The sequence below is a fragment of the Nyctereutes procyonoides genome, unplaced genomic scaffold (genome assembly GCF_905146905.1).
Source record: "Nyctereutes procyonoides isolate TBG_1078 unplaced genomic scaffold, NYPRO_anot_genome, whole genome shotgun sequence".
In the NCBI taxonomy this organism is placed as follows: domain Eukaryota; kingdom Metazoa; phylum Chordata; class Mammalia; order Carnivora; family Canidae; genus Nyctereutes; species Nyctereutes procyonoides.
Genome location: NW_026575020.1, coordinates 1,291,885 through 1,319,714, shown reverse-complemented (window position 1 = coordinate 1,319,714; position 27,830 = coordinate 1,291,885). Strand labels below are relative to the sequence as shown.

At 50.8% G+C, this 27,830-nt stretch overlaps 1 protein-coding gene across 3 annotated transcripts; it reads right to left on the bottom strand.

Annotated features, from left to right (window-relative positions):
- Window positions 1-620: 620 nt before the first annotated feature.
- On the bottom strand, window positions 621-27,830 carry MPP3 (MAGUK p55 scaffold protein 3). Of its 3 annotated transcripts, none has more exons than XM_055335224.1 (20): window positions 27,765-27,830; window positions 27,375-27,448; window positions 26,501-26,634; window positions 26,139-26,257; window positions 25,802-25,879; window positions 24,529-24,609; window positions 24,192-24,329; window positions 20,013-20,094; window positions 18,746-18,831; window positions 17,296-17,370; window positions 13,993-14,189; window positions 11,917-11,981; window positions 10,451-10,471; window positions 9,908-9,949; window positions 8,282-8,446; window positions 8,098-8,178; window positions 5,502-5,595; window positions 5,189-5,297; window positions 3,239-3,361; window positions 621-943 (listed from the first exon to the last, which is right to left on the bottom strand). In XM_055335224.1, exons 3-20 carry the CDS (start codon window positions 26,610-26,612, stop codon window positions 767-769), a joined length of 1,845 nt encoding a protein of 614 aa, XP_055191199.1. In that variant the 5' UTR covers window positions 26,613-26,634; window positions 27,375-27,448; window positions 27,765-27,830; the 3' UTR covers window positions 621-766. The 3 variants fall into 3 exon arrangements, with proteins under 3 accessions (XP_055191199.1, XP_055191216.1, XP_055191207.1); XM_055335241.1 differs by having other exon boundaries at window positions 26,501-26,563; window positions 27,765-27,824; XM_055335232.1 differs by lacking the exons at window positions 27,375-27,448; window positions 27,765-27,830 and having other exon boundaries at window positions 26,501-27,361.

The following is a 27,830-nucleotide window of genomic DNA, read 5'->3' as shown; positions in this document are numbered from 1 at the left end:
TTAGCCGTGGTGAGAACCAGGGCATTTGTCAGGGGGACAAAAGGGACAAGTGATGGAATACAACAAAGCAAAGCCAGGGCTCAAGGATATGAGTCTGAGGGTATTTAGAAAGGGGACAAGCACCTTTATACTCCTCCAGAGTCCTTGAAAACACCACTGTATCATACGATAGCACAATAACTCATGATGATTGTGAAGTGTGCCTCGGTCTTCAGAAAAAGTTTGCATGTGCTTGCTAATTAAGAAGGCAGAGAACCAAGTTTTCTACTGCCAAGCAAACGCTATTGAAAAGGTTAAAATCAACATTTTAGTGCTTGATGACAGGGGAGCTTCAGTTGCATGGAAAATCTCAGTGGGTAAGACAACTCTATTTCCAACAAAACTAAATAAATGAAGCATCACTCTGTTTATAATCTCTGCAAAGCGGACCTGTATAAATTTACCAGCCCTACCCTCAAAAGACGGTGGCTACTTAACTTCGGTGCAAAGGATCCAGGTTGACTTGCCTGTGATACTTTGGGGGATGCAATGTCTTATTTTGTGATATGCCCCCTTTCCATTCATGTGTTCTGCTCCAAAGGAGTGCAGTGAAAAACAACAGACAAAAACCAATCACAAACGAGACTTCACACATATATTCTTCTTGACAGTGGGGTTTATGGAAAATTCTGCTCCTCTCCATATGAGATTCCTTGATGGTAGCATGGGGGAGGCTGGACTAGGTGATCTTCCAGGTCCCCTCCAACCCAGATGTTCTAGGATGCAGTTACCTGACCCAACTAACAGGTACCCAGTGAGTGTCCTTGCTCAGCTTCTCCAATAGCGCTCTGAGCTGGCTGTGTGCACTCTGGAGGTCCTGCTTCACCAGCACAGAGTCCACCAGGTGCCCGTAGTACTGGTCTATGAAGGCAGCGGAGGCAGCCATCTCTTGCTGCTCCTCATCCTGTAAGGCAAGGGGCAGTTACAGAGCAACTGGGTGGTTCTCCCTCAAAATAATAAACCTACAGTCTTTTACTTGGGCAGCATTCCAATGTCTAATTTTTAAGTGACGAGTGGGTGAGTAGGGCCCACGAATAACCCATGGTGCACGCAAGAACAGAGTGTGGTGATAACACCCTATCATGCGTCCAAAAATGTTGCCAGGCAGTAGACAGAATCATTTGTTCATCCTCTCAAAATATCCACTACGGACCTGTAAACCTCAGCCATGACATGCACCTTGGGCAGATGCCGATTCTGTATCTGTGCGTACGTATATGTCAATATCACACTTCCACGTGGAAGATACTTCCAAAGAAGTGGTACTATAGTGTCACGTGTCAATTTGGTTAAGTAATTACAGCAGAAAACTACAAATACTATATTAACTATAAGCAAAGCAAGCATTTCTGGAATCAATTACAGGGAAAAGCAGGAGTGTAAGAAATGCCCTTGAAGACTCCTAAATTCATCACGTAGAACTTGCCATCTCCTCAGAGTTGCTCTCACCAGAGCCCAACTCTAGTACCATCATTAAAGTGGAGTTATTTGTTACAAAAGTGCTGGGACAATCCTGACCAAATAACCCCATTTCCCTGGGGCCCCCGACTTCCTTCCTCAGACTGCTTTCCTAACCCCGGACACCCCAGGACAGGTAGCCCATGATGCTTCCTTTTTTGCTTCTTCACTCAAAAACACCTTGAAAAAGCAGAACCTCAATCCAGTAGTTGACTGATGGTTAACTTGATTTGAGGGAAAAAGGCAAGTGGCAGGTGAAGTATCATCACAAAATGAAATTCATCTCTGGCACTTACCCACCTCTTTCTACCTCTTTCCTGGTACCTGCTGGCTTCCCTCTTGTGCTTACAGAGACTCAGTGCTTTTATAGCACTCATGAGCTGTCCTCCCCCAAAGACCCACATTCCAAAATATTTCTTCCTCTCTTCTCTGTTGCCCATCAGCCTCAGATCCCTATTCTAGTGAGAGCACCTGCAGGGTCACAAGACAGATTCTAAAGGCTTAGGAAAGAGTTCAGCAAAGATGGGAGAGACTGGAGAGAAGGCTGAAGTCATTTCTTCTCCTTCCTTCTTTCTCCCAGGAGAAAAAGTAGGTGGTGTCAGGAGAAGCTTTCTAAATCCATACTCTTTCTCACAGGGCTCCCTCCTCTCATACTCAAAAGCACTCTGCAGTGTCCTGGGGCTGTCCCTGGATCTTCAATCCCACCTCCATCACTCCCCACCCCCACCTTACACAAACACCTCCCACAGACCTGCCCCCTGCCTCTGGAGGGGCACAACAGTGTTCATCTTGGAAGCATTTAGCTATTTAAGGGAGTATAGAAGAAACATTTTTGCCACTAAGCACCTCAATCTTTCTAATATTTGCATCTTAAAGGAACTCAAGTACATCTCTCATGGAGTAAAATGTATGACATTAGTTTTGCAGCCATAAATCCCCTGAACCAGGGTTGCCTGGGTAGCTCAGTCGGTTAAGCATCCAACTCTTGATCTCAGCTCAGGTCGTGATCTCAGCTCAGGTCATAATCTCGGGGTCGTGAGTTCAAGCCCTCTGTTGGAGCCTACTTTAAAAAAACGGTGGGGGTGGCAGGATCCCCAGAACTCCTCTCCTGACCTGTAAAGATGGAACTCAACCACCTGTGGCTCCAGCCAGAGAGTCACAGTCCTGAACAACACATAGGAAAGACTCCCACCATGCTGTCCTTTTACCCATGTCGGATTTACTTGCTGGATCCAAAGTTGGTGTTTCAGTTATAAACTTACTTGGGTTGGGCCTGAGAATTCAAAAGATTAGTGTGATCAAGTCTTTGACAGATGTCCCTTATATCTGGGAGGATCCTTATGTGAAGGAGTGAAGGGCGGGGATTCTAAGCAAAGCCATCCCTGTCTGAATTGGGAGGAAATTTTAGCTGCCCTGCCTTGTGCTGCCTTTTTTTTTAAAGATTATTTATTTATTCATGAGAGACACATAGAGAGAGGCAGAGACGTAGACAGAGGGGGAAGGAGGCTCCCCACAGGGAGCTTGATACAGGACTCGATTCCAGGACCCTGGGAATGTCTGAGCCAAAGGCAGACACTCAACCACTGAGCCACTCAGGCATCCTAGTGCTTTTTGGTGACGAGACCATCTAAGTCTGGCCAATAGGCAAATGGGAAGACAGCCTGTGTAGAAGGTACTAGTGCCTTTATGCTGCTGTTATAGGCCCCATTAGGCCTTCAGAAATGACCAACTTTAAACTTACAAGTGGTGTTGCTGTGTCCTCACAAGTTGGGGACACGGGTGGCGTCTTCCTCTTTTCCTGAATTGCGGGCTTTACAAATATAACATAGGGCTTGAACTCTGCGGTCCTCAGTTGCTGCAGTGCCTGAGAAAGAAAGTTTACAAACATTACATATTCTGTTTTATTTAGTCATTTTTAAAGATTTTATTTATTTATTCATGAGTGACGCAGAGAGAGAGAAAGAGGCAGAGACACAGGCAGAGGGAGAAGCAGGCTCCATGCAGGGAGCCCAACGTGGGACTCAATCCCAGGTCTCTAAGATCACACCCTGGGCCAAAGGCGGCGCTAAACCACTGAGCCACCCAGGCTGCCCACATATTCTGTTTTATCATGAAACACTTTCTGAATGTTCAGTAATGGGGTGCTTCATCACATAACCTTCAGTGGCAAAGGTCCCGATCACATGGTCTGATGACAATGGACTTCAACTGGGCAGACCAGCTGCTCATTTTCCTTTCCTCCACTTTGACACTGGACTTGGCTGGGCCCCAAAGGCCCACTTGCTGAGAATGAATGTTCCAAAGCCCTGGCTCCAAGTGTTGCCATCTATCTCAGCTCTGACCCCAAAGCTCTAATTAACCTTCTTACGCCCTTCTCCACCTGCCCAGCCCTGATAGAAGAGCCAGCAAAATTCAATGTGTATCTCTTAGTCGAACGTCCTCACTTTGGACTACACTAATTCAAAATATGTGTTGTTATACAGGCCTCCTTATGATATTCAGAGAAGAAAAGGTTTGCTAAGCAAATGAAGAGACTAAGAAATCATTTGAAACACACTGTAAAGACTTTAGAAGGTTTTCAGTATGCAAATCATCCTGTTCATTAGTGCCTATGATCTAGAATGTAAGGGCCTCAATTTGGAAACACCAGCATTAAACTGCTATATGTACAATGTGCACCACCGCCCCTCCCCTGCGAATCAATAAAATCACTTTTCAAATGAAATTTTGCAATTTAGACTTTTAATTTTGATTACCAACCCCCAGTTAAGTCCAAACGAGAGAGGGTTTTCCTTTGTAGACATAATATGCTTTTTGGAATCTGTTTCAAGCCAACTTCTGTTAAATGAAGCCTACAGCTTATAGCATCAAATCAGAGCTCTGTTTCATAGAGGAAAAAAAAAACCCAGACTGAGTTCAAAGCTTAGAAGTTTTTGTCAAAGACAAGGTTAAAAAGATGGTTGAGCCCCTGTCAAACACACAGCAGGCAGGGTGTGCAGGACTGGAAATGTATTTGAAGCACTTTCACAGGGTCATGTCTCCTTCCCTTTTCTCTTTCAAACTGCTCTCCTGGTCGCCTCCCTGGCTGATTTCCCTGAGCCACTGATGTTACTTGTCCTGGTGGTGTGGGGGTGGTATCCTGATACAGAGAGCTGAGTCCCAGCATCCTCTTGTGCAGTGACATCTAATTCCCTGTCACATCACCACTGACCAGTTGGTGCTACCACTACTGTATGGTCTACTCCATGCAGAAGCTACTATCCCAGGTCTGCAGGCCACCAGAAAGTCTATGAGCACCCTACAGTTAAGGCAGTTTTGTGTATAGACGTGCAGATTTCAAAGCTTTCGTTAGATTCTCAAAGGGAGGCCTAAGGAAATTTTAACATCCAGTACTCTGGACTAAAAAAATCCTTACTGAGGTCAAATGTTCTGTAAAATATACAGTCCCCTCATTTATTATTATTATTTTATTTTGAGAAAGAGCAAGTGGGGAAAGGCGCAGAGGGAGCGAATCTCAAGCGGACTCCCCACTGAGTGCAAACCTGACGTGGATCTCGATCTCAGGACCCTGAGGTCATGCCCTGAGCCAACATCAAGAGTGGGACGTTTAACTGACTGAGCCACCCGGGTGCCCCTCCCCTCATTTATATATCGCGCCAACAGAAAATGCCCAACTGGCTCAGAAACTCACGTCCGGTTCCACGTCCACCAAACACACTTTGTTTTTGGCCATCACAGACTGAATGGCATCCAGGCTGGTTCCATAGAGATTTTCCTTATATTCACCATGCTCCAGGAACCTAAAACATCACCGAGAGGGCACAGGCCTTTAGTTCCTGAGTCTGCCTAAGTCAGCCTGGAAAGATGGATGGGCTTTCCACCACGACCCCACGCCCTCATCCCCCACCCTTTCCGAAAGCCCTCCCAGGAGGTCAGGTGGAACCGGGGACCGGGGCACCCACCCGCAGTGTACCGCGCGCCCGCTGGCTGTCAAGCCCACGTACTTGTTGTGATGTAAGTCGGCCTCGAATGCTTGCTTAGAGACGAAGTGATATTCGACCCCTTCCTTCTCATGGCTCTTTCTGGGCCTGGTGGTATCTGTGAAAGAAAGGGAAAGCAGGCAAGGAGAGGTCACCTCCCAGGTCGTGGGAACAGCAGCAAGCCTGCACCCCCATTCTTCTCCGGAGTTCAGCGCGGCCCGGTGGATGAACCCATCGCTTCCATGCATCCGTGTCCCTGTGAGGCAGGCACACTCCGTGATGTAGGAGAAGAAGGCCTCCCACTTTGCAGGAGGGGAAACTGAGGTACAGCGAGGTCAAACGCCATGGATGGGGTCCCAGAGCCGGCGGTGGCAGAGCCAGGGCGTGGGCCCATGCCAAGCGTTTGCCCTTAGCCACCCCGCTATGCTGCTTTGTTGGGGTCATATGGCTTTTACAGAGCTGCTGAAGGGATCCCCAGTCCTAACCTATGATTTCTTCGTGGTTTTCATTTCTGAGAGCCACGGGGGCCCCAAGTACAGATAGTCTTGCTGTATGTTTTTAATTCTTTACTCAGTTACTTCTCATTTTGAGAGAAAAGACATGAAGACAGACAGTCCTGTAATGGACAAGATGTGTTCCAGGAAAGCTGGCTCTCATACAAATAATTGTAAGTTTTCTCCACTGATTTTTTTAAAGATTTTATTTATTTATGAGAGACACAGAGAGAGAGAGGCAGAGAGAGACAGAGACGTAGGCAGAGGGAGAAGCAGGCTCCCCACAGGGAGCCCGATGCAGGACTCGATCCCAGGACCCCAGGGATCCTGACTTGAACCAAAGCGAGATGTTCAACCACTGAGCCACCCAGGTGCCCTCACCACTGATTTCTGCAATAGAACGGAGATGCATACTTCTGGGGGAAACCAGGTCCTTAACAGAACAAGAGCACGCATGAAGTAACACGCTGCTTTTTTCCAGAGCATTCCAAAAGAACAGATGGGGTCTTGAAGGACAGTATTTTCATGCCCTTGGGAACCACCTAGAGATGCTCTGTGCTCTATTTCTGACCCATCTCTGGTAGGGTCACTCTTCTGACCATGTCATTCGCTTGCTTAAAAACTTTTTATTCACCACTGATAACATTCTAAAGACCATAGATGAGTATCTCTTCCCATATCATCCACATTAATCTCCCTAGTCCCTAATGCTGGTCACACCTCCATCCCTTTGCACAAATTGTTCCCTCTTTAGAGAGAACTATTCCTTTCTTATCTGCCTGGAAAACTCCTATTTATGCTTTAAAACCCAGGATAAAAGTCACTGCCTCTTTAAAGTGGGAAGCCTCAAGAAGCTTTCCTTGACTCTCTCAGTTCCTAAAAGCAAGGGGGAGAAGTCACCTATCTATGTGGTGCCTGAGGCAGGAAGCCCTGACCATCCATGAACCCCTGCCCCAGGGAATGGGTCTGGGGGCTTCTGAAGGACCCATGTGTGAGCAACTTCTACATGTCCTACTTCAGCCCATCCTGGAACGCAGTGGCCCTCTGAAGCCTACCTACTGGGTCCATCAGAGATATGCTGCTAGAATGGCTTCCTGAACCCTGCCACCTCCCTCCAATCCCTGCCACTTTAGGTAGGGCTCTGAAAGACAATTCTGACAACCCACAGACTGGGTTGTGGACTCCAAGGTCCAGGGGAGAGGGGTAAAAGAAAGGATTGGTATCTGCCCTTAAAAATCTCTGGAAAGGTCTTATTACTGCCACCACAGCATTCCCTGCTAGTGGCCACCAGGTGGCCACACTGCATCCCTCTGAGGCTGGAAGAAGAGAGGATCCCAGAAAGGGAAGGGACAGCCAAGGACAGAGGCACTAGGCACTAGGGTGAGAGGCCCTTCCTGTGGCCTCATTAAGCACGGGACTGGGCAGGCTGCCTGGGTTTGAATCTTGGCTCCACTTACCAACTGTGTGACACTGGGCATGTTATCTAACCTCTCTGAGCTCCAGGGTCTTCCTCTGCAGTACAGGGTGGTGCTAATCTTCCTCCTCAAGGGTATGGGGAGGGCTGCCCAAGTTACTAGACTCTTCTTCATTCCCCTCCTCCTCATCACACCCAGAACGAAGGCCTGCTGCCTACTCGGTCTCAACATCCATAGCTGCTCCTAGACTCGGGGACTGGCAGAGGTGTGAGTACCCTGGAGGGTGCCCAGCCACTCTGATGGGCTGGAATCCAGCTACAAGGATGTGTCCGAGCAGTATCACTCACCGGACTCTCGGCTTCTCTCACCTGCTCTCTCTTACCCAAGCAGAAGGCAGGGACCATCTGGGGCCAATGGCCCTTTGGTGGTGTGCTAAGGTTGCTGCTTTGCCTGTAATGTGCTCGAGACTCATCTCCCACCCCAGGAAAGAACTGGGCAACCAGTCCTCCAGCTTTTGCCTCAAAGGGTCCTAGTAGACCACTGACACTGGGTTTCTTATCATGCTTAGGTCCCATGATCTGCCTATACCAGGCGGTGCCCATCGGTCCCTCAGACGCAAAGCAAGTATTAGGATGGATGTGCAGAGTCAAGTCCCTGTGAACTATTCACGCGCATGTGCAAACACAAAAACCCCCATGCAGGCCGCCTTACGTGGAACAGCAACACCAAAGTGCTGTGGGTTCTCTGCCACCATCTTCTGCTTCAGCTCATGCAGTCGGGCTCCCAGAGATCCTGGGAAACAAAAGGAAGGCTGACCAGGATCCCTGCTGAGCTCCCTCCCCACCAGTGCAGAAGGAAACCAGCCCACTCCCTGGAAATGCACGACATTACCTACCAATCAGAACCACCAGGCGTGGCCGTTCACCAGGCTGGTGCTGGTACCTGGTTACCTCCTCATAAGTCAGCAGCTCTGGAGACTCGGCCACTACAGACGACTTTCCTTCCTGGGGGCTTCCCAGTCTTTCCCTTCGGCCCAGTCGGAAGCTTCTCCGAAGGCCAGCTTTGTGGGAAGGGAAGGGAGAACTGTGGCATTTGTCCCAGGATCTCCCAGGAAAGACTTTCTCCACCTGGCTGACCTGGAAGGAGGGTGCCGAGTCCCACTGGCCTCTCCCAACCACCTCCTCCTATAGGAAGGGGTTAATCAGGGTGCACAGTACAATGATGAAAAGGTGACCATCCAGCACCCAAAATCAGGGTTCAAGGTAACTGCTATATTTAAAGATATTTTCTTATTTTTAGAGAGAGAAAAAGAGCATGGGGAGGAGCAGAGGGAGAAAGAGTCTTAAGCTGACTCCCTGCTGAGCACAGAGCCAACACAGGTTCATCCCTTGACCCTGAGGTCACGACCTGAGCCTAACCCAAAAGTCAGATGCTCAACTGACTGCACCACCAAGGTGCCACCTCCTGCAGTCACTGTTTTATTTAGGATGTGGCTGACCTTGGAGTGAATCATCACCTCTCTGAGCCTCAATTTCCTTATCTGTGAAATGGGAATACAAATCTACAAATGTAATGTATGGTCTTGGGCTGGATCTTAGATCAGGGAAAATGCTCCAAGGACACTACTGGGGCAACTGGCCAAATTTTAATATGAATAGTGTCATAGATGATAAAATGGTATGCATATTAAATTCCCAGAATTTTTTTTTTATGATAGTCACAGAGAGAGAGAGAGAGAGAGGCAGAGACATAGGCAGAGGGAGAAGCAGGCTCCATGCACCGGGAGCCCGACGTGGGATTCGATCCCAGGTCTCCAGGATCGTGCCCTGGGCCAAAGGCAGGCACTAAACCGCTGCGCCACCCAGGGATCCCCAATTCCCAGAATTTTAATAACGTTCTCCCAGAGAACGTCTCTGTCCTTAGGAATTCATGCTGAGGCATTTAGGGGTGAAGGGACACGATGTCTACTACTGAATCACACAACTCTGGAAGAAATTGTGTGTAAGTAAAAAAGGGGATGACAAAGCAGATACAGCAAAGTGTTAGCTGGTGCATCAGAGCCCTTTGTACAATTCAGGCACCTTTTTAGTAAGTTTGAAATTACTTCGAAATGAAAGGTAAAAAAAAAAATCTCAGCCAGTCTCTAAGGCCTCTGAGAAGACTAAGCAAAATAAAAGCAGCACAAGACCTGTAGAGACTGATAAAAGGCTCCATTGCTGGGTGGCAGCCACACACGGACTAGATTATGGCCGAGACCATGATGATAATGGATTGGTGTTAATGTATCCCTTCCCTGCCAGAGCTCTGCTCCCAGGGGCTGGGTGAAAGTTGGGGGGACCCTAAAGTGTGGGTAGGTCAGCCCCCTCCTCTGGCTGATCAAGACTGAAGGGGAATGTGGGTCCCCCGGGCTCAGCTGCTCTTGAAGGGTTGCTGGGGCTCAGATCACTCTGCCTTTGCCTTCTCCTGGTCCAGAAGCCCACCTCGGGGTGGGGAGTACTGGGGACGAGCCCCTACTACTTACCTACATAGTGTCCTTTGAGGTACCCCTCACAGTCACAGGCCTCTGGGAACCAAACAGAGAGAGGGAGCCAGTGAGCCGTGCTGAACACATACTGTGACCCAAAAGCACCTGGCCCCCGGGATGGCCAGGAGGAGCCCACTGGGACGATGTCTCTCAGGGACTCGGGAGAGAGGCCGCGTCCTGGCTCCCTAAGAAAACAAGTCCTACTGTTTCACTCAGTTCTCTCTGCTGAGGCCCCAAAGAGACTTTGCAGGCCCTGCCAAGGGTCCTGGGCCCGCAGGCCCTTCTAGGTCAGGATTGGAGTGCAGAAGGAGAGTCATGCACTCTGTCCCACCTGCCTGTCTCCTGCCTCCCACCCAGCCTGTAGCACAGTTGGCCCAGCCAGAGTCCGGGAAAGGTGGGGCCCCATGTACCAGGTGGGCAGTGAGGAGCCCTGTCCCCTGCAGCTCTTCACAACTCAGGACACAGGGGGAGGAAAACAAGCTCTAGCTCTAGACATTCTACGTTCTTGTCCGGATGCACAGGGGATAGATACCAGCCTACCTTTGTCACAAGGCTGATCATCTGCGGTTTGCACAAAAGACAGATGGAAGAGCATTAGTGGAGGGGAACCAGGAGTCCCTGTGGCTGAGAGGCAGTCATAGCCTTGTGTGCGTGAGGAGCCCTCCATCTGTCCCCTCTTTCTTTTCTCCAACAAACCTGTGATCTGAGCTGCGGTGCATTATTAAACCGAGACCAGCTCTAATTAGTGTTCCTGTGTGTGTGTCTCATTAGTGGCCCGAAGCAAACTAGCTCATCGCTGGCAGGAGCAGCCTCAAGGCCTACTTTGTGAGCAACCCTTTGGACTTGAGAGCAAGCCGGGAAGAGCAGTCCTGGGCAGTGGCCCCGATCCAGGGGAGCAGCTCACTCTAGGATGCCCACAGTGGGGCCAAGACCTGTTCTTTCTTTTCCAGGGTTTGAGACGGGCCTGGGTAAATGCAGGTGCCAGAGGATGGAGCGGTGCAGAGCAGGGCTGCCAGTCAGCTGTAGTCTGGCCACCTGACACTCATTTGGGACCCTCACTTGGTTCTGAGCCCTCCTGTGCCAGAGAGGCCACATCACAGGGAGCTTCTTCCCTACACAGGGCTCTACCCTCGAGGCTCTGGGCACTGGCCCTCTGAAAACTTGACCCCAGCCCCACTCCCCCAACCTCATGAGCCTTCATTTTCCCATGTTGGAAAAGAGGATGTCCTGACTCTCCTACTTTGCATTGTGATGATTGAAAGGCAAAGTGGATGATAGATAGATAGAGATAGATAGATAGATAGATAAATGGCAAAGTGGTAGGTGAGTGTGTCTTCTGAAGGCAGGCGCTACACAGGATAGGGTTGCCAGACAAAATACAGGACACTAAGTTAAATCTGAATTTCAGATACACAACAAATACTTTTTCTTTCTTTCTTTCTTTTTTTTTTTTACAACAAATAACTTCTTAGTATAAGTATGTCCCAAATATTGTATGGGTTATACTTATACTAAAAACCCATTCGTTATTTTCCTGAAATTCAAATTTAACTGGGCATCCTTTATTTTTATTTGCCAAATTTGGCTGCTAACACAGAGTCACTCGCAGCCTTCTCCACTCTTGTCCAGCATCAGCGGTTCTTAAATAGTCAGGATCAGAGAGCCCCGTGGAAATCTAATGAAGGCTACAGACACTCTCTCAGACATACACACACACACGCTCATATGCTTTACACACAATTTTGGAAGAGGTGTTTAACATGCCCCCCAGGACCATCTATGGGTCCCAAATAGAGTAACTTCTCTCCAAGAAATAGCTCCCTCCCCCCGACCTACCCCCATTTCCCCTCCTTACCCCCTCCTCATCCCCTCCCTCCTCTGGAGACCTGCCAGCTCAGAAGGACCCCCGGTGACTCTCCAGTCCAGCACTTGCTTCTTCAGGGCACGAAGCCCCTGAGTCCTAACCCCGAGCTCTCACTGAAGTGCTTCCCTGCCCATCAACTCACAAGGAGGCTTCCTGAGGTTCTGGGGGCTTGGCAGGGTGCCGGTAGCTCTCCGGTAGCTTAGTCGCCTGTGGGGACACAAGGAGACAGGCAGGCTCATGAGCTTGGGGATAAAACCAGTCAGAAAGAACTTTCTGGAAAACTCAGGGAAACCAAGGCCTGGATTGCACAAATGGGTACAGTCTGGCATTCCAAGGGCCTCCCTCCTTCACAGTAAGTTTCCATGAGGAGAGTTACTTTCACAGAAGCTCACAGGGAGGAAGAAACCAAGTCTCTTGCTCTAGGAGAAAGAAGCTCATCCAGCCCAAGACGGTCACACACAGGTATATGGCCTCTGCCATGTTGGCGATTGGTCTTTATTTTCCTAGGACTGGTTCTCAAGGAAGGGAGGCCTCTTCTTCACACTTGACCTGGCCTCCCCATCTCCAAGGAAGCAGGAAGATAGCACAGCATCTCCCAGAAGAGAGCGAGGGCCAAAGTGATGCTAATTTAGCACCCTTCTCCCCCACATCGGAGAGCTCAGCCTGGCACATATCCAATTTGGCCATCAGTGTGGAGAAGCAGGTACCATGGCCTCATCTCAGATCTGAGAAAACACTCAGGGCTCTTAGAGGTATCTGGAGTTCCACATTTAAATGCAGCTACAGAGCTTTCCCCCAAGACCCGTGAAGCTCAAGATGCATGTGGGTCCGAGGTTCCTGAGGAAATAGGGCAAGGGTTTTCAGACTTTGGCACCTCGGAATCATCTGGAATATCTATTGGAACACAGAGCCCAGGGTCTTCCCCTGGAATTTCTGACTCAGCAGGTCTGGGGCAGGGCCCAAGGGTTTGCATTTCAAACAAGTTCCCAGGGCATGCTGCCTTGCCTGGCCTGGGGACTGCGTCCAGAGGGCCACTGAAACAGACCAAGCCCTGAAGTCTGTCTCTACTGAGTTCCACAACCCAAAAGATGGAAGAAAGCTACAAACCTCAGGGGAGGTAATACAGTCATAACTGCCACACCCTGAGCCAGCACTTAGACTTTTAGAAATCTATCCTAAGGAAATAATGTGAAATATGAGGAACAGTCTAACGTGCAAGGTGGTTATTACATTGTACCAGTGGAACAGCGCAAACAACTTAAAAGTACAGCCACAGGGAAGGAGTGAAGTCACTTGGGTATGACCTTCCTCAAAGATGCCTCCGTGCACACCCGGATAAGGGGCAACCCTCCTATGGTACGACTTCACAGAGCACGGTGTCCTCCTCCCCAGCGCCCATCACATTTATAGAAAGCATTGGCCTAGGGGCACCTGGGTGGCTCAGTCAGTTGAACACCTGCCTTTGGCTCAGGCCATGATCCCAGGGTCCTGGGATCCAGCTCCACATTGGGTTCCCTGCTTCTCCCTCTCCCTCTGCTCCTCCCCCCCACTTGTGCTCACTCAGTCTCTTGCAAAGAAGTAAATAAAATCTTTTCTTAAAAATTGAAAAAAGAAAAGAAAGTGTTCATCTGAACCACGTGTGACTTTCCTGCTACACTGTCAGCTCTGGGGATAGAGGGGGGCAGAAAGCATACTTGCTGGCCAGGAGTGAATGGTCTGTTTTCTGATAAAATATTACCTAGCTATTAAAAAACCACACAGTAAAGACTAGGTAATAATGTGAGAAATGTTAAGTCACGATGTTAGGTGATACCCGCACAAGAAGCATGACTTCCGATCTATGTGTACGACTCCCATAAAGGCACAGGAAGGACATAAATCATACTGCCTCAATAGTGGTGAGACTTGGCGAATTTGCTTTCCCTCGTCTTCCTCTTCTGTATTTTGATTTTTCAGCTTTCATTAAGTACGTATTATAAAACATATACTCACTTAGTGACACAGAATTCCATACATTTATTTTGCTCTCAAACCGCTATCGCTGCTGGTTAGAGCACAAGAAGACCCAACACCAGAGTGACTGGTACCTTCTGAACAACACCCCTCCCCCCACCCCGCATGCCATTCCAGCTGTGGCAGCAGAGATCTGGGGCTCTGTCGTGTTCCCATGCCTCTAGCCACTGTAAAACCACCCCCTTACCACACATCCCAGACCCACCTTTCCTGGAACTGCTTGGAGGGGATGAGGCCAGCTCGGAGGTTGGTGTCACCTACTCGTTTGGCTTGCCACCATGTGGGATCGTCCTGGCTCACCACCTCCAGGACCTGCCTGCGCTGGAAGGGCAGGCCTGCCTCCTGGCAGGGGATGGCCCGGTCCTCCCGCGGGTTGTAGTGGAAGAGGGCACGCATGAACACCTGGAGAGGGTGTGAGCACAAACGTGTCTCTGCCGCATCGAAGGCCAGATGACAACTATCAATCACAGTCAGGGCAGGGCAGCAGCCTCGAGAACACAGAGAGCTAATGAGAAATATAGGGCAGGGGATCCCTGGGTGGCTCAGTGGTTTGGGGCCTGCCTTTGGCCCAGGGCGCGATCCTGGAGTCCTGGGATCAGGTCCCGCGTCGGGCTCCTGGCATGGAGCCTGTTTCTCCCTCTGCCTGTGTCTCTGCCTCTCTCATTCTCTCTCTCTCTATGTCTATCATGAATAAATAAATAAATAAATCTTTTTTTTAAAAAAAAGGAAAGAAAGAGATACAGGACACATGTTTTCCTCTTGTTCTTTAGCCATTTTGAAACTACAGTCAGGAAATCCATCAAGGTTCAGAAAATGAAGAGATGGGCCTTATATCTGAATTTCTCTTTCTGGCCTCAGTGTTTCCTTATTTACCCAATCTGCTGTCCTCCTAACAGCCTCTCAGCATGCACAAAGCAATGACTCGTCCTGAGAGCAAAATGTAAATGAATGAACAATTTTCGCTAAAATGTTATTTTTGATGTGCTAACTGTCCCTAATGAGGTCAGCAACCATCTGTGAAATAAGCAATCTAGGCATTTTGATTAGGACACAAATACCAACAGAACTACCATTACTGGCTTCTCACCATCACTTTTCAGTGGGTGATTGACGTCCACATTTTTTTTTTTACAGCTCACCCTGCCTCATCTGCCATATACTCAAACAACCCCCAACTCTCCCCTTTACCTTGATGTCACCCCTCTAGAGAAGATGGTGGGAAGACACAGAATTTTGTCACACTTCCTTGTTCTACAACTCAGTGGATGGATTTATTTTGTTTATTTCTATTACCAGGCCATTAGAGGTCAATTACTTTAACAACAGAAAGAAAGAAAAAGAAAGCCAGAGGGCTTTCTTAGATTCAAGTCACATCCTTTTAGGTATCAACCAGAAAAGACAGTTAGACAATAGTAAGAACTTCCTGGCCAGATATTGTGAGGACAGATGCCCTCTTCAAGCCACAGATGTTATCAGGGTCTCAGGCACTGGGAAGAGAATAAAATCTTAAATGGCCAGCCCAGGTCAAGCTTCCGGATTCAGAAGAAATATTTAGGAAGGATGGGCTAAGGGAGACGTTACCCATCTTATCCAGGAAAACCAAGTTTTCTCCCTGTATCAACTTAGAACCTGCAAAAGCTGCTTATGGAGATCTCATTAGCCCATCTAAGAATGAACCACCTTCCATCAGATAAGAGTCTGTGTTATGTAAGCTCTGGGATTCAATCAAAGTGTGCAAATAAGAAACAGTCACATAAAGACTACGTCTTCATTTGCTATAAAAGTCTGACATTAAAGACAATGTCCATTATTGATTCCCATTCGCCAAAATACTTATCAACATCCACTCTGAGCCAAGTGCTGGACTGTTCCTTCTCTTGTGCATTTAGTGCCGGGAGGCAAAGGCTGGGAATCACCTTTCTTGAAAAATTGGCATGCTTCCCTCCTCTTCCTGATGAAAAGTATGCCATGCCTTTCCTCTCCTTTCTGCCTTGGCTGTCAGGAAGTTCAGATCCAAATTTATTTGAAATCAAAGCAATGCCCTCTCTCATCTTCCTTCCCACCACCTCAGCTTGGGTGAGAATAACCCCTCACCAAGGCTTTTACAACAGCCTTCCCGCCAGGTCTCCCCACCTCCAGTCTCTACCCACTCTACCCTCCCCCACGTGGCTTCCCGGGAGCTCCCACATCCCTCGGGGCCTTACCACTTCAGTGCACCCAGCCAGACTGTCAGCAGCCAGCCCTGGCGTCTCTTTGTCCAAGGCCTTTCTCTGGCCACTGGCCACTGCTCCACTAACCCACTCTATAGGGATTGCTGGGAATTAATCCCCGGATGCAGCTTGGCAAGACTTGGGGTGGACAGATCTCCCAGCTCCGCCGGCTCTTGGGTGAAAAGATGGAGGCATGTGTCTCTGCAGGGTCCCTAAGTTCTCCAGCAGGATTACACAGTGGTAACTCACCGGACTGCACCGACTGCCTTCTCATCCCCACTCCCATACAGGTGTTTCCCTGGGTCATTTCCTTATTCATTCATTCATTCATTCATTCATTCATGAGAGACACACAGAGAGAGGCAGAGACATAGGCAGAGGGAGAAGCAGGCTCCTCACAGGGAGCCCAAAATGGGACTCAGTCCAGGATCCCAGGATCCCACCCTGAGCCAAAGGCAGACACTCAACCACTGAGCCACCCAGGCGTCCCTCCCTGGGTCATTTCCAAATGAACTACTTACACTCTAATCTTTGTCTCAGGTTCAGCCTCTGAGACCCCAAACCAGGCCAGGATTATGCCAACATCCTTAATGGTGCATTCAAGGCCGTTCAGAAGATAGCCTTAGCCTACCTTGCAGCACAACCCCTCTAACACCTGACCACAGTGCTCTCTCTCACCGACCCCCCCAGACGTACTCCTCTCTGCACCTTTGACTTCTATATATGCAGAGCCCTCTGCGTGAACTTCCTTCCACCTCTTCTTCACCAAGGAGTCCTACTCACCTTCACCTTTGTCAAGCCTCGCTTCCAACATCCCTCCTACACAACACTTTCCAGGGCGCCCATAACCCTGCTCAAAATCTTTCCGAACCACTAGCGCTAATCACATAGCAGTGAAACGCTTGCTCCCCAGCCTCCCTCTGAACTAGGAGTCCTCAAAGCTACCAACTGTCCCCATCTTCCACATCTGGCAGAGTGCCCAGCACAGAGGAGGTGCCCAAAAAAGGTAGGCTCACCAAAGAATGAAGCAAATGGCAGTTACTTAATTGGTCCCAAATCCAGCACATTTGGTACCTTCTCCTCTGCATGGCCCTGATTTTCTATTTCAATTAAAATAACCTTGTCTTTTATTAGTAAGCTACGTCAAATCCTGTTTAGAAAGGGGCAGGTACAAATAAATGAATCATGGCGTGACTGAATTACAGTTCTCTACTGAGCCCACATTCGGAGGACCAGACGTGGGATCTCCTCCCCCATGGCTGCTTCAAAGCCCTCCTTCACCTTCAACCCTGCCCTACCTTGCTGTCCTTTAACCGGTCTTCCTCTTGGGTGGCTGGGATGATCTTCAGGGTAATGGATCCCTGGGACTGCGCCTGAAAGGGGAGAGTTCGAAGCTTATGACCTCCCACACGTAACTCTTGATGCATTCAAGCCTTCCTGCCCTGATCTGGAAACTTGAGTTCAGAAGGAAGTCAGACTCCCCACCTCCTCTATGGCCCTGCCCTCTCACAGTGGCACCCATGAATTAACTAAAGCAAAACCCAAAAGCAAGTTCTGCATTTTCATGGGACAAAGGGACACAGAACTTCAAATGTGCACCAAGGACAGCGCATACATGGAAATCCACCCTTCCGTCCCTCCTGACCCTCTAATGCCCCCAATGGCCACCCTCCTTTCTCTTCTCTCAGGTTGTTTCAATAACGGAGTTCACTTTCATTTCCCTCTCTCCGCTTCCATCTTCCCTGGTGGGCTCTCCAACCTTAGGCCACTCTTACCTTACCAGGGCTTCCCCTCCTTCCACCCAACACAGTCCCTGCACCCCCATGTGGGCCCCCCCTCCCCAGGCAGAATGCCATCAGCCCGGGAGAGCACCTCTCGCCCCACAGTCTCCCTGGCTCATCGCTCCCCTAGAGCACGAGGAGGCCAGGGCTCAGGACCAGGGAAAGGCCCGCAGAGGCAGGAAGATGAAAGAAACCTGCCTGCAACCAAGGCTCCCTACAGTGGGGCCTCCGGTCTTCAGATCGGCCCATTTCTGCCCCCATCTCAAACTATAGGAAGTTAGCAAAGAGTGTTATATGCAGGGGGGTGGGGGGTTGCTGAGGATAAAGAAGACAAAACCGTGACTGAGTTTTTTTTACACTGCAGCTTGACTTGTCCTACCCAAAAGAGCTTTGGTGGTTGCATCCCAGCACTGAACACCCTAGAACTCCCTTACAGGTGTGAAGTGCTGTATCCTGTCCCGGATGTTTATATCCTGATCATAACCATGCACTGGATGAGAAACCATCCCTGTTCCTTCTTCACAGGAAAGGAAAGTGACACCCAGGGTGACCTAATGACTCACCTGAGGCTGTACAACTAGAGAGTAGTGGAGGTAGGATTTGAACCCAGGGCCTGCTGATCCCAAAGCCCCTGCTCTTGGGCCTCCCTGTACTGCAGCTTCTTATTCTATATTCCTCAGGCCTTTAGAAGAGGGGATGTCCCAGAAGGGTCCTCAGGAAAGGGACTGGGGCTATGCTGAAGAGATCTGAGGGGCAGATGGCCTAGAAGTGTCACTCTTCCTGTCTCCGGTCCTGACACTGGGCATGCTGCAAGGTCACCCTGCCTGCAGCCTCCTCAGGAAAACAGAGACTGAGCCAGAATTTTCCCTGGTTCCTGCAGGTGCCCTGCTTTGGTCTCCAAAGACCCACACCCCAGCATCCCACACCCCACCATCCCACCCCCCGCCAGCACCCAGGCAGCACGGACCAGTATCTGGCTGATTTCGTCTGGGCGCTTATGCAGGACCGCGATCCCATTCACTTCTCGGAGCTCATCTCCAACGTGGACCAGACCTAGGAGACACAGGGGCTACCCATCAGCACAGGAAGGGGCCTCAGCGCCAGGGCACCACTGGCGCCCACAGGAGGAACCCACCAGCCACACTTATGACAGACTCAAGGCAGAAAAGGCACAGGTGGGCTCGGGGCCGACTGACTCCTACTGCGTGCAGGGTGCCTCACTCAGCATCGCCACCTCAAAACCACCCAGTGAAATCCCCAGTTTACAAGTAGGCAGCTGAGACCCCAGAAAAATTGTGTGGCTTCCCCACGCCACTCTGCTAAGAAATAATGGAGCCTGTGTTCAAACACACTTATTTTGACATAGAAAACCTGGTTCCTTCGGTTATAACCTCTGCTTCTTTACAAATATCATTCACTCTTCACCTTCCTGGTCCTGGGCTAACAGACATACTCTAAGGCTGTCCTTCTCCAATCTTAACAAGAAAACTTAAAGGCACGAAGAAAGATGTCATCAAGAATATTAATTAAATACACCTGTCCACTGGCCTCTGCTTTCAAGACAAGCATCTCTGCACATTGAGCCGTAGTTGCTAGCCAAAGTGATACCCAGCAGCAGCAGCAGCAGCAGCAGCAGCCAGAAGGCAGTCAGGTGTCCAGGATCTTGCCCCCACCCCCACTCACCCCTAGACCTGCTGAATCAGCATCTGCATTTTAACAAGATGCTCAGGGTTCTTGATGCTTGTTACTGTTTGAGAAGCACTGGTCTCCACAATAGTGATCCCCAGACTTCTGGGGTAACACCTCTCTATACCAGAAGGTTTGCCTCCCAACTGAGTAGTTTTTTCACACAACACTGATTCTCAACCTGTTTTCCACCCAAACAAATCTGGGCCGTGAACATCCTTCCCTCCGTAATAGGGACAACAGGGGTGGTGGGGAAGGGCATCCCTGCTCTGCAGTTAGGAAACCCCGCCAAGCCCCTGCTGTTGGCTTAACGACCATAGCCCTGGGCGAGGCCAGTGCTAGAGCCCTTCTAATCAGCCCCAAAGTTCTCTGTGCCTGAAATTTCTACCAGGTTTGAGAAGAAGAAAATTCTCACCCCATTCCCAGAAGGCAAAACATATTCCAAACAGGGAATCAGAGAGAAGGAAAGGAGACTTGTGGCCAAAGCAAAGGGAAGGCTGGGGCACACTGGCCATCACCTGCACCAGGCCAGCACTGACGCCACTCACCACTCCGGTCAGCTGCGCCCCCTCGCATGATTCGGGCCACTACCACAGCCCCTGAGTGCTCATCCCGCCGGATGGTGGCACCCTGCATTGGAGACAGAGCAGGTAGGTTTCTAAGAAGCAGCCCCAAAACCTCAGGCCCCAACTCTCTGGACCCAATAGAGCCTCCCTATCTCTCCGTCTGTCACCCTAGACAGCAGATCAATGGGGCCCTTCCCAGAGCTGAGGACGCAGTGAAACCAGCATCTCACGTTAACACAGCACAGCAATTCCCACCTTACAAAGTACAATGACACTGTGACAATCTTGTTTCAGAGACGAAGGACAAGGGCTCAAAGAAGGTCAGCAGCCCCGAGGTCACCCAGCTGGGAAAGAGTAAAGGATTGTGGGAGGCTGAGTCCAGTGTTTGTCTCGCATATCACAGCCCTCGCCTTGTGCAAAGATGTTTAATAATGAGGAGAGGACGTGCCTGCAAATTCTCAACCTTTAACCAATCACGGGAGACCGGGCATTCTGTGGCTGCCGAGGGGAACAAATTATGTATGAGCCAGAGCTTCGGGACCAGGCCGCGGTCCAAGGAGCATGGCACAGATGATGTCTAGGACAAGGGATGCTAACAAGCCCTCAATTTTGTGCACCCCGCAGGCGGAACTGTGGCAGGCAGGGCAGCAGTCAGGTGAAGCGCTGAGCTCTGATGTTGGATGACCTTGGGTTTGAATCTACCTGTCATTTACTGAAAGCCTGAAGCCTTAGCAAGGAAGCCCCTCATCTTCTCTATTTCCTCTGGGGTGGGGGACAGCACTGAACTCCCGGGGCTGGTGCAAGCATTCTATCAGGTAATGCAGGCAAGCCTCAATCATGGGGCACACAGTAAGGACATGCAGTAAACGCTCAATAAATGTTAACCTTTTATGATTGGTTGTTACTGCAAACGTATCAGCACACTTGTTATTAACTTCATTCAGGCCACCTATTTGAAGTCCGTAGGACTAATACTGCTGCAAAAAGAAATCATCAACCAAGAGCCCCACAGCATCTTTCCCCCTAGACCTACAACTTTCCGGCATCTCTGTCCATCCTGTGCTCCCTTTCCTGCTCTCAGCAGAGGGGCTCTTCCCATCTAGGTCCTCCTGTCCTCTCCTTCCCCCTCTGGCAGTCTCAATGCCCCCTCTCTGCTGGTTCCTTTTCCTGACTCCAAGAATATTATCACGTCCCCCTCATGAGTAAAGAGCCTCCCCTCCCCGCATCCAGCAGCCACCAGTCTCTGCTCCTTCTGAGCAAGCACCTGCTCTCTCTGCTTCCTGCCCTACCAGTCACTGCCACCTGCAACCTCAAGAACACCAGCCACCAGCTGCCGGCTCCCACCCAGCCTCAGCCTTCTTGCCTCTACCTCCTGCCTGTCTGCCTCTTGCCAGCTCTCACTTTAGGATCCTCTCTTGGCCTAGGACCTGCTGACGGCCCTCTCTCCTGGGTCTTCCCAGAGACGATGTGTCTCCATGGCCAGGTCCTCCTCTATCTTCCTTTCAAATCCTGATTCAAGGGCCAGGATTTGGCCCTACTCCCCTTCTTGCCTTACTGTCTGCTCTACCCATGTGGTCTTGACTTCTCAGGTATGATTTTAACCCCTCCCAGATGCTGGCAGCAGCCAGTCTGTATCTCTGAAAAAATAATCCTTCCATTTCCTGGATGTCTCCACTTATGAATTCGATAGGACGTGAGCTCCTCCTTATCCCCTCCCTTGAATGATGGCTGCAGTGCCCACCTAGTCGTCCCAGCCGGACACCTGGGCCCTATCCTAGGCATCCCCCCAGACTCCTGCCCAATCCAGGGCAGTCACAAAGTGACATTAATTTTTTTCTGAACTACTTCTTGGATTTCTCTCCCCTATTCCCACAGGCCTAAGTCAAGCTCTCTTTCTGGACATCCACCTGTCTGGTCCCCTACCTTCAAATCTGTCCTCTGCTTCTGGCCTTACCCTCCAAGCCACTTTCTGTTCAGCAGCTAGGGCGATCTTTCTAAACTTCAAACCTGATCATGTTATTTCTTTTTTTTTTTTAAGATTTTATTTATTTATTCATGAGAGACAGTGAGAGAGAGGCAGAGACACACACAGGCAGAGGGAGAAGCAGGCTCCATGCAGCCTGATGTGGGACTCGATCTCAGGTCTCCAGGATTATGCCCTGGGCTGAAGGCAGTGCCAAACCGCTATGCCACCGGGGCTACCCTGATCATGTTATTTCTTACTTAAAACCTTACAATGGGGGTACCTGGGTGACTCAGTCGGTTAAGCATTCATCCAACTCCTGGTTTCAGCTCAGGTCATAATCTCATGGGTCCTGGGCTTGAGCCTCCCATCGGGCTCTGCATTCAATGGAAAGTCTGTTTGAAATTCTCTATCTCCTCCCTCTGCCTTTTCCCTCATGTTCTCTCTCTCTTTATAAAATAAATAAACAAGCTCTTTTAAAAAAAAATACCTTACAATGGCCCCCCACTGACTTTAGGAACAAACTATGACACTCTGCATGGGCTATGGTCCAGCCCCACCTCTGTCACTCCTAACCACAAACTTGGCATTCTCATCCACACCAGGAAGCCCAGAGCTCCCCGAATTTGATAGAGTAGGCAGTTAGCTAGATATGAGCAGCAAATAAGTGCTTTCCGACTGATAAAAGAGTTGAGGCCAAGTTCCAAATGGGCAGGACAAACCCCAGGGGATGTACCTGTATTCTTCCCCATGACCACTGCCTTACAGTAACCTATAGCTTTATAGCTTCATTATGATACATATACATTGTGGTTTTAACCCCTTTCCCCATCCTTCCTCCTCCCATCCCCAGAATGGTTGCCATGACGGTCAGACAAGGACCATATGGGGCCCACAACTCCTGCTCCCAGTCAACAGAAGTCCCTTGGATGATCAGCTGCAACGTCAGTCAGCAACCACCCTAGCTATGACCCATAACCTATCCCAAATATAAAAAGGAAAAAACAACCGTGACCTCCCAGGGCAGCTGCCATCTCTGGGACTGCCCACCCTTCTGTCTCTAAAGTGTCTTTTCACTTAAACTGCTATTAAAACTTTGCCTGTTCTAGAGTCTGGTTCTGAATTCTTTCTTGGCTGAACTTAAGAACCAAGGCAGGGGAACGGGACTCTCTGTGAACAAATACACCACATTGGTTCCCTTACCATGATTTTGCTCAGGTAGTTCTACTGTGTGGGGTACCCTTCCTCTCTCTTTTCCTTCTGGAAAACTTGTTCCTTTTCTTGGAATTCAGCCTGGGCATCATCTCTTCCAGGAAACCCCTGCCACTCTCCTGTGACCTCCCAGAGGGCAAGGATTAAGTCTTAATCACCTCTGATCTGCCAGTGCCCAGCACAGTGCCTGGCACACAGACATCTGCCGAGGCAATGAATCTCTGCTCCATTTTTCGGGGTGGGGGGGAGCAGAGGGAGAAGAGAGAGCCTCTTCCATCTGCAGAAGTGGTTTAGCTGAGGGCACTTGGTGAAAGAACGCCAGCTGTGGCATTCTCTGGGGCAAATGCTCAACTCTCTGGACTTCCTCCACTTCCTCCATCTAATAAACAATCTTGTCCCTTTGCTTGGTAAATCAATGCTGCACTAGGACCAAAATGATAACAATCTGTCAGCTGGGGAGAAGAAAGGCTGCTGCCCCATGCTTCCGCAGGATTCAGAGCAGGATTTGGCACACTCTTCTGTAAAGGGCCAAATGTAAATATTTTAGGCTTTGAAGGCCACACTGTCTCCGTGGTAACTACTCCACACTGCCATTGCAATGCAGAAGCAGCCACAGACAATACATAAATGAACAGGCATGGCCATGTGCCGGTAAAACTTTATTTACAAAAGCCGACAGTCAGCTGGGTTTGGCCCTTGGACCACTGTCTGCCAATCTCTGATTCGGAACATGATGATCAGGGCTGCCCTGTACAGCTGCACAGGTTGTTTATTGCACAAAGGAGCTTGGCCACAGTCAAGTGAGGCTTGTATACACCCAGGGAAAGAAGTACCCTGCACACAAAGGTGCCACGGGGACCATGGCAGCCCTGACAAAGCTGCCATCACTCACTCTGAGGACTTCAGGAGGGCTCTGTTCCCAGTTTTCTGGGTGGGTGGGAGAGTGGTACAAGGAGGGGCTGGGGAAAGAGAGGTGGGTCACATACCAGGGGTTCCTTGTTCTTCACCAGGCGGACTATCTTCACTGATTCCTCATCAAAATCCTCATCAATGTTATCAGGCAGAGGGGGAAGAACAGGGTCAAAATTCTTTTGGGCCACTGTATCGTGTACCATGAGCATGGCCTGTCAGGAAAGCAAGAGAAATGAAGCTCACAGGGATCGTGGGGGGACCTTGGCCGGGCAGTGATTTTGGGGGTCTTGGATCTCACGCCATAGAAGCCACCTCCCAGACACTGGCCCTTAGGACCCCTCACTCAGAAGTCTCCCTTCTTTAGCCGGGGAGGACACGAGCTGCATGGGCAAGCAGGGACTGCGGGACTACCCTGAGGTGGGGGGTGGACAGCAGCTGGAGCAGCTCCCTCTCGTCGCTGTGCACAGAAGCGGCCTGCAGCTCCTCCATCACCTGTGGACGAATGAGACAGAACACCACACATGGCTGTAGGTGCCGTGAGCCTGATGGGAGGGAGTGACCCGGGGAGAACCCTGACCCCTAAGCGCAGACCCAAGGGCCCTCACAGGAACTGTGACAGCGCCCAGGAGAGCATCAGAACCTCAGCCACCCCAGGACTGACGCTCTCAGGGAAGTCACGGCAGGGATCAGAAGAGCCTAAGTAGCTCAGTAAGGTCCTCCTACCAGGAGCCAACCTATTAAGCCCTTACTATGTGCCATCTGCTTTATGTGGACCTTTCCATCTAAATCTCACAGTGAACTTAACCTGGCAAGTACTGGTATTTTGCCATTTGGCAGACAAGGATTACACAAGAGATATTAAATATCTTCTGCCTAAGGTTGAAAAGTTAGGATTTGAGCCTGGGCTTATGTGGCTCTATTATCTGTTGCCCTCACCACTGTGCTATTCCACAGATGAAAAAACTGAGGCTCAGAGCAGTTGAATGACCTGTGGCAGGTTCCAGAGCTGGTAGGAAAGGCAGTGCTAAGGCCAGGAGCCTGACAGCCTAACATGCTCCTAATCACGTCATCGAATAGGGGAGAAAGGAGAGATGTGCACTCACAGGCTGCACCCTTGCCTCACCAGGCCATCTCTTGGCATTAGGGAAATTTATTCTGGAGCTGGCCTCAGCATTCAACTGGGACAGCTCTTCCCAAACCATGCAACACAGAGGCCAGGGCCACAAGAGATAGGAAGCATTCTTTTTAAAAATGAAAGCCCTGAGCCAGGAAGCAGGGACATGCTGCAAGTCACCTGACCCCAGGACTTCACATGGGGCCTCCCCAAAGCATGGTACAAGGTGATTGTTTGACCTTCATATCACCAGGCCTCAAGAGTTTGGGAACTGCTGATCTGATCCAAATGCTCTCATTTCACAGCAGGGGGAACAGACTTTCTCGGGAACACACAGTAAGCAGGCGTCATCATGTCCCTGTGTCCCTTGGCCCAGTGCAAGGCTCATAAGTTTCTTCCTGCCCATTAAGGGGCCCAAGGAAGAGCCAGAGAAGGGAAGGAGATGTCTCTTCACCTTTGGACTCAGAGCCCCTATGTCCCTGAGGCTAAGCGATGGTGACAGGCAAGATGAAGGAGCCCTATGGAGTAGGGACTGGGGCTAACACCATAAGAAAAAAATCAAGGGCTTACATCCTCAGCAAGAGCCATAGCGCTGTGTAGAACAGGAGTTGGACTTTGCCTCTCGTAATAGCGAAGCTTCTCGTGAATCTGCAAAGACAGCCAATTTCAGACCAGGGCCTCTCAAGTCAGCTGCCCAGGGGTACCCTGGAGACCTCACAGCCCGCTCTTGACTGTGGGATGGGTGTAGAGTGGGTCGCCGATGGGTCAGCGGAAAGGATAGCCATTCATAGCGGGCTAACGAAGACTGGTCCCAGGGCAGCGAATGGTTAAGATGAACTTCACAGGCCTCAGCCAGGTAGGAAAACCTCTAGAATCCCTCAGCAGATGGGATGAAATGAGGCTTTACCTTCATTAAATAACTGAGGCTTTTCTCACTGAAAACATCCCTCAGGAAGCCCATTTCTTCCTTGTGGTTGGAGTCAGGTCTCAGCTGAGAAGTCAACAGTGCCAGGGTTTCATGCAAACCTGAGGAGAGTGTACGAACCACGAAGTATAGCCAGTGCAATGGGTACTTCCCGCCCCGTGGAACCCCGAGTGGACTCGGCCATGTGGACAGTCTCTCCCCAGGCTCTCATTCCCAGGGCTTGCGGGCAGGGCAGCTCCTGCAAGCCAATGCTGGCAGGGACCTGCTTTCTCTCCAGCCTGGGGCTGCTGGGCAGGCTCCCTCTTCAGCACTCTGGGCACACCCAGCCCAGGACAGGCACTCACCGGAGTCCTCGGACAGCACGGGCATGTCTGTGCTGGTCAGCTCCAGGGCTCTGCCTGCGGATTCTGGGAGAAGGAGGGTAAGCGGTGTAGCAGCTCCATGGAGTATATTCATTCAACAAACACTGCTTGCACACCTGCTGGTCCGTGGCCAATTTGGGGACAGAGGACATGGGAACAAATAAGTCTCTGCTCATTTTGTTTTTCAGAGAGCAAAGAAAGAAAACTAAGATTTGCTAGTAGCCTGGATGTGCCAAGCATTACGCCAGGTGGTTTCATATGACACTTTTCTTAATGTGCACAAAGCCCTGAAGCATGGATGCTAATATCCCCATTTTACTGATGAAGAAGCAGAGGCTGGGAGGAGTTAGCGGCTTGCAGGTCAGAATCCACACTCTGGTGGCCTTTCCAGGCTGGTCTCAAAGGTACGAAGTGGCCCCTGCCTGACGGAGGGTGCTCGCTCTCCTGCAGCGTCCCCCGCGCCCTGTCACCTTCTAAGAGGCTCTACTCAAATCTCTTGTCCTTCACAAGCACCTGTCTGGGCTTCCAAGCTCCCTCCTTCCCCACCTCCCCCGCATCCCAAACTGAAGGGAGCATCCCCCAGAACCGAGTGTAGAGAGGAGGTGGGGAAACGAGAGAGAGTCGGGTCTCTGCTATGTAGGACTGGACAGCCCTGGCTCGGGAGGCCCCCCCCCCAACGTGCTCTGCAGCACGTGGACCTCAAAAAGTCCTCCTTCGTTAGGGGACAAGGAGAGTAATGATTCATTCGTTCCGCAAACATGGAGCCAGCCCCACTGCGCGGAGCACCGGTGACACCAAGACGCAGAAGAATGGTCCTGGGCTCTCCCGCCGCCGCGCCGGCCTCCGCCAGACTCACCCCGTGCTCCTCCCGGCTGTGCCCCTACCCCGAGGCGGCCGGGCGCACAGGCTCCAGCTCGCTCCGGAAGGAACCTGTGGGACGAACAAGGAGCGCGGCTGGCCCAAGGGGAGGCGAACCCCGGGGGCCGCTGGCGGGCGGTCGCGAGGACGCCGAGCGGCGGGAAAGGAGCGGGTCGCACGGCGCGGGGTGCTGAGCGCCGGGAGGAAGGCCCGGGGCCGAGGGGCGGGGACTCGGCGCCCCCTCCCCCCGGCGGGGGCCCGAGGTGGGCGGGGGGGCCGCGGGCAGCCGCGAGCACGAGGGGCGGGGCCCGGCGCCTCCTCCCCGCCCCCGCCGCGCCCCTCCCGCCGCAGCCCCGCTCCCCCGCCGCCGCCCCGCGGGGGTTCCTACCTGGCCGCGCCGGGATCTCCGCTCCACCACCCGGAGCCGCGCGGGTGCCCGGAGCCTCGGCCGCCG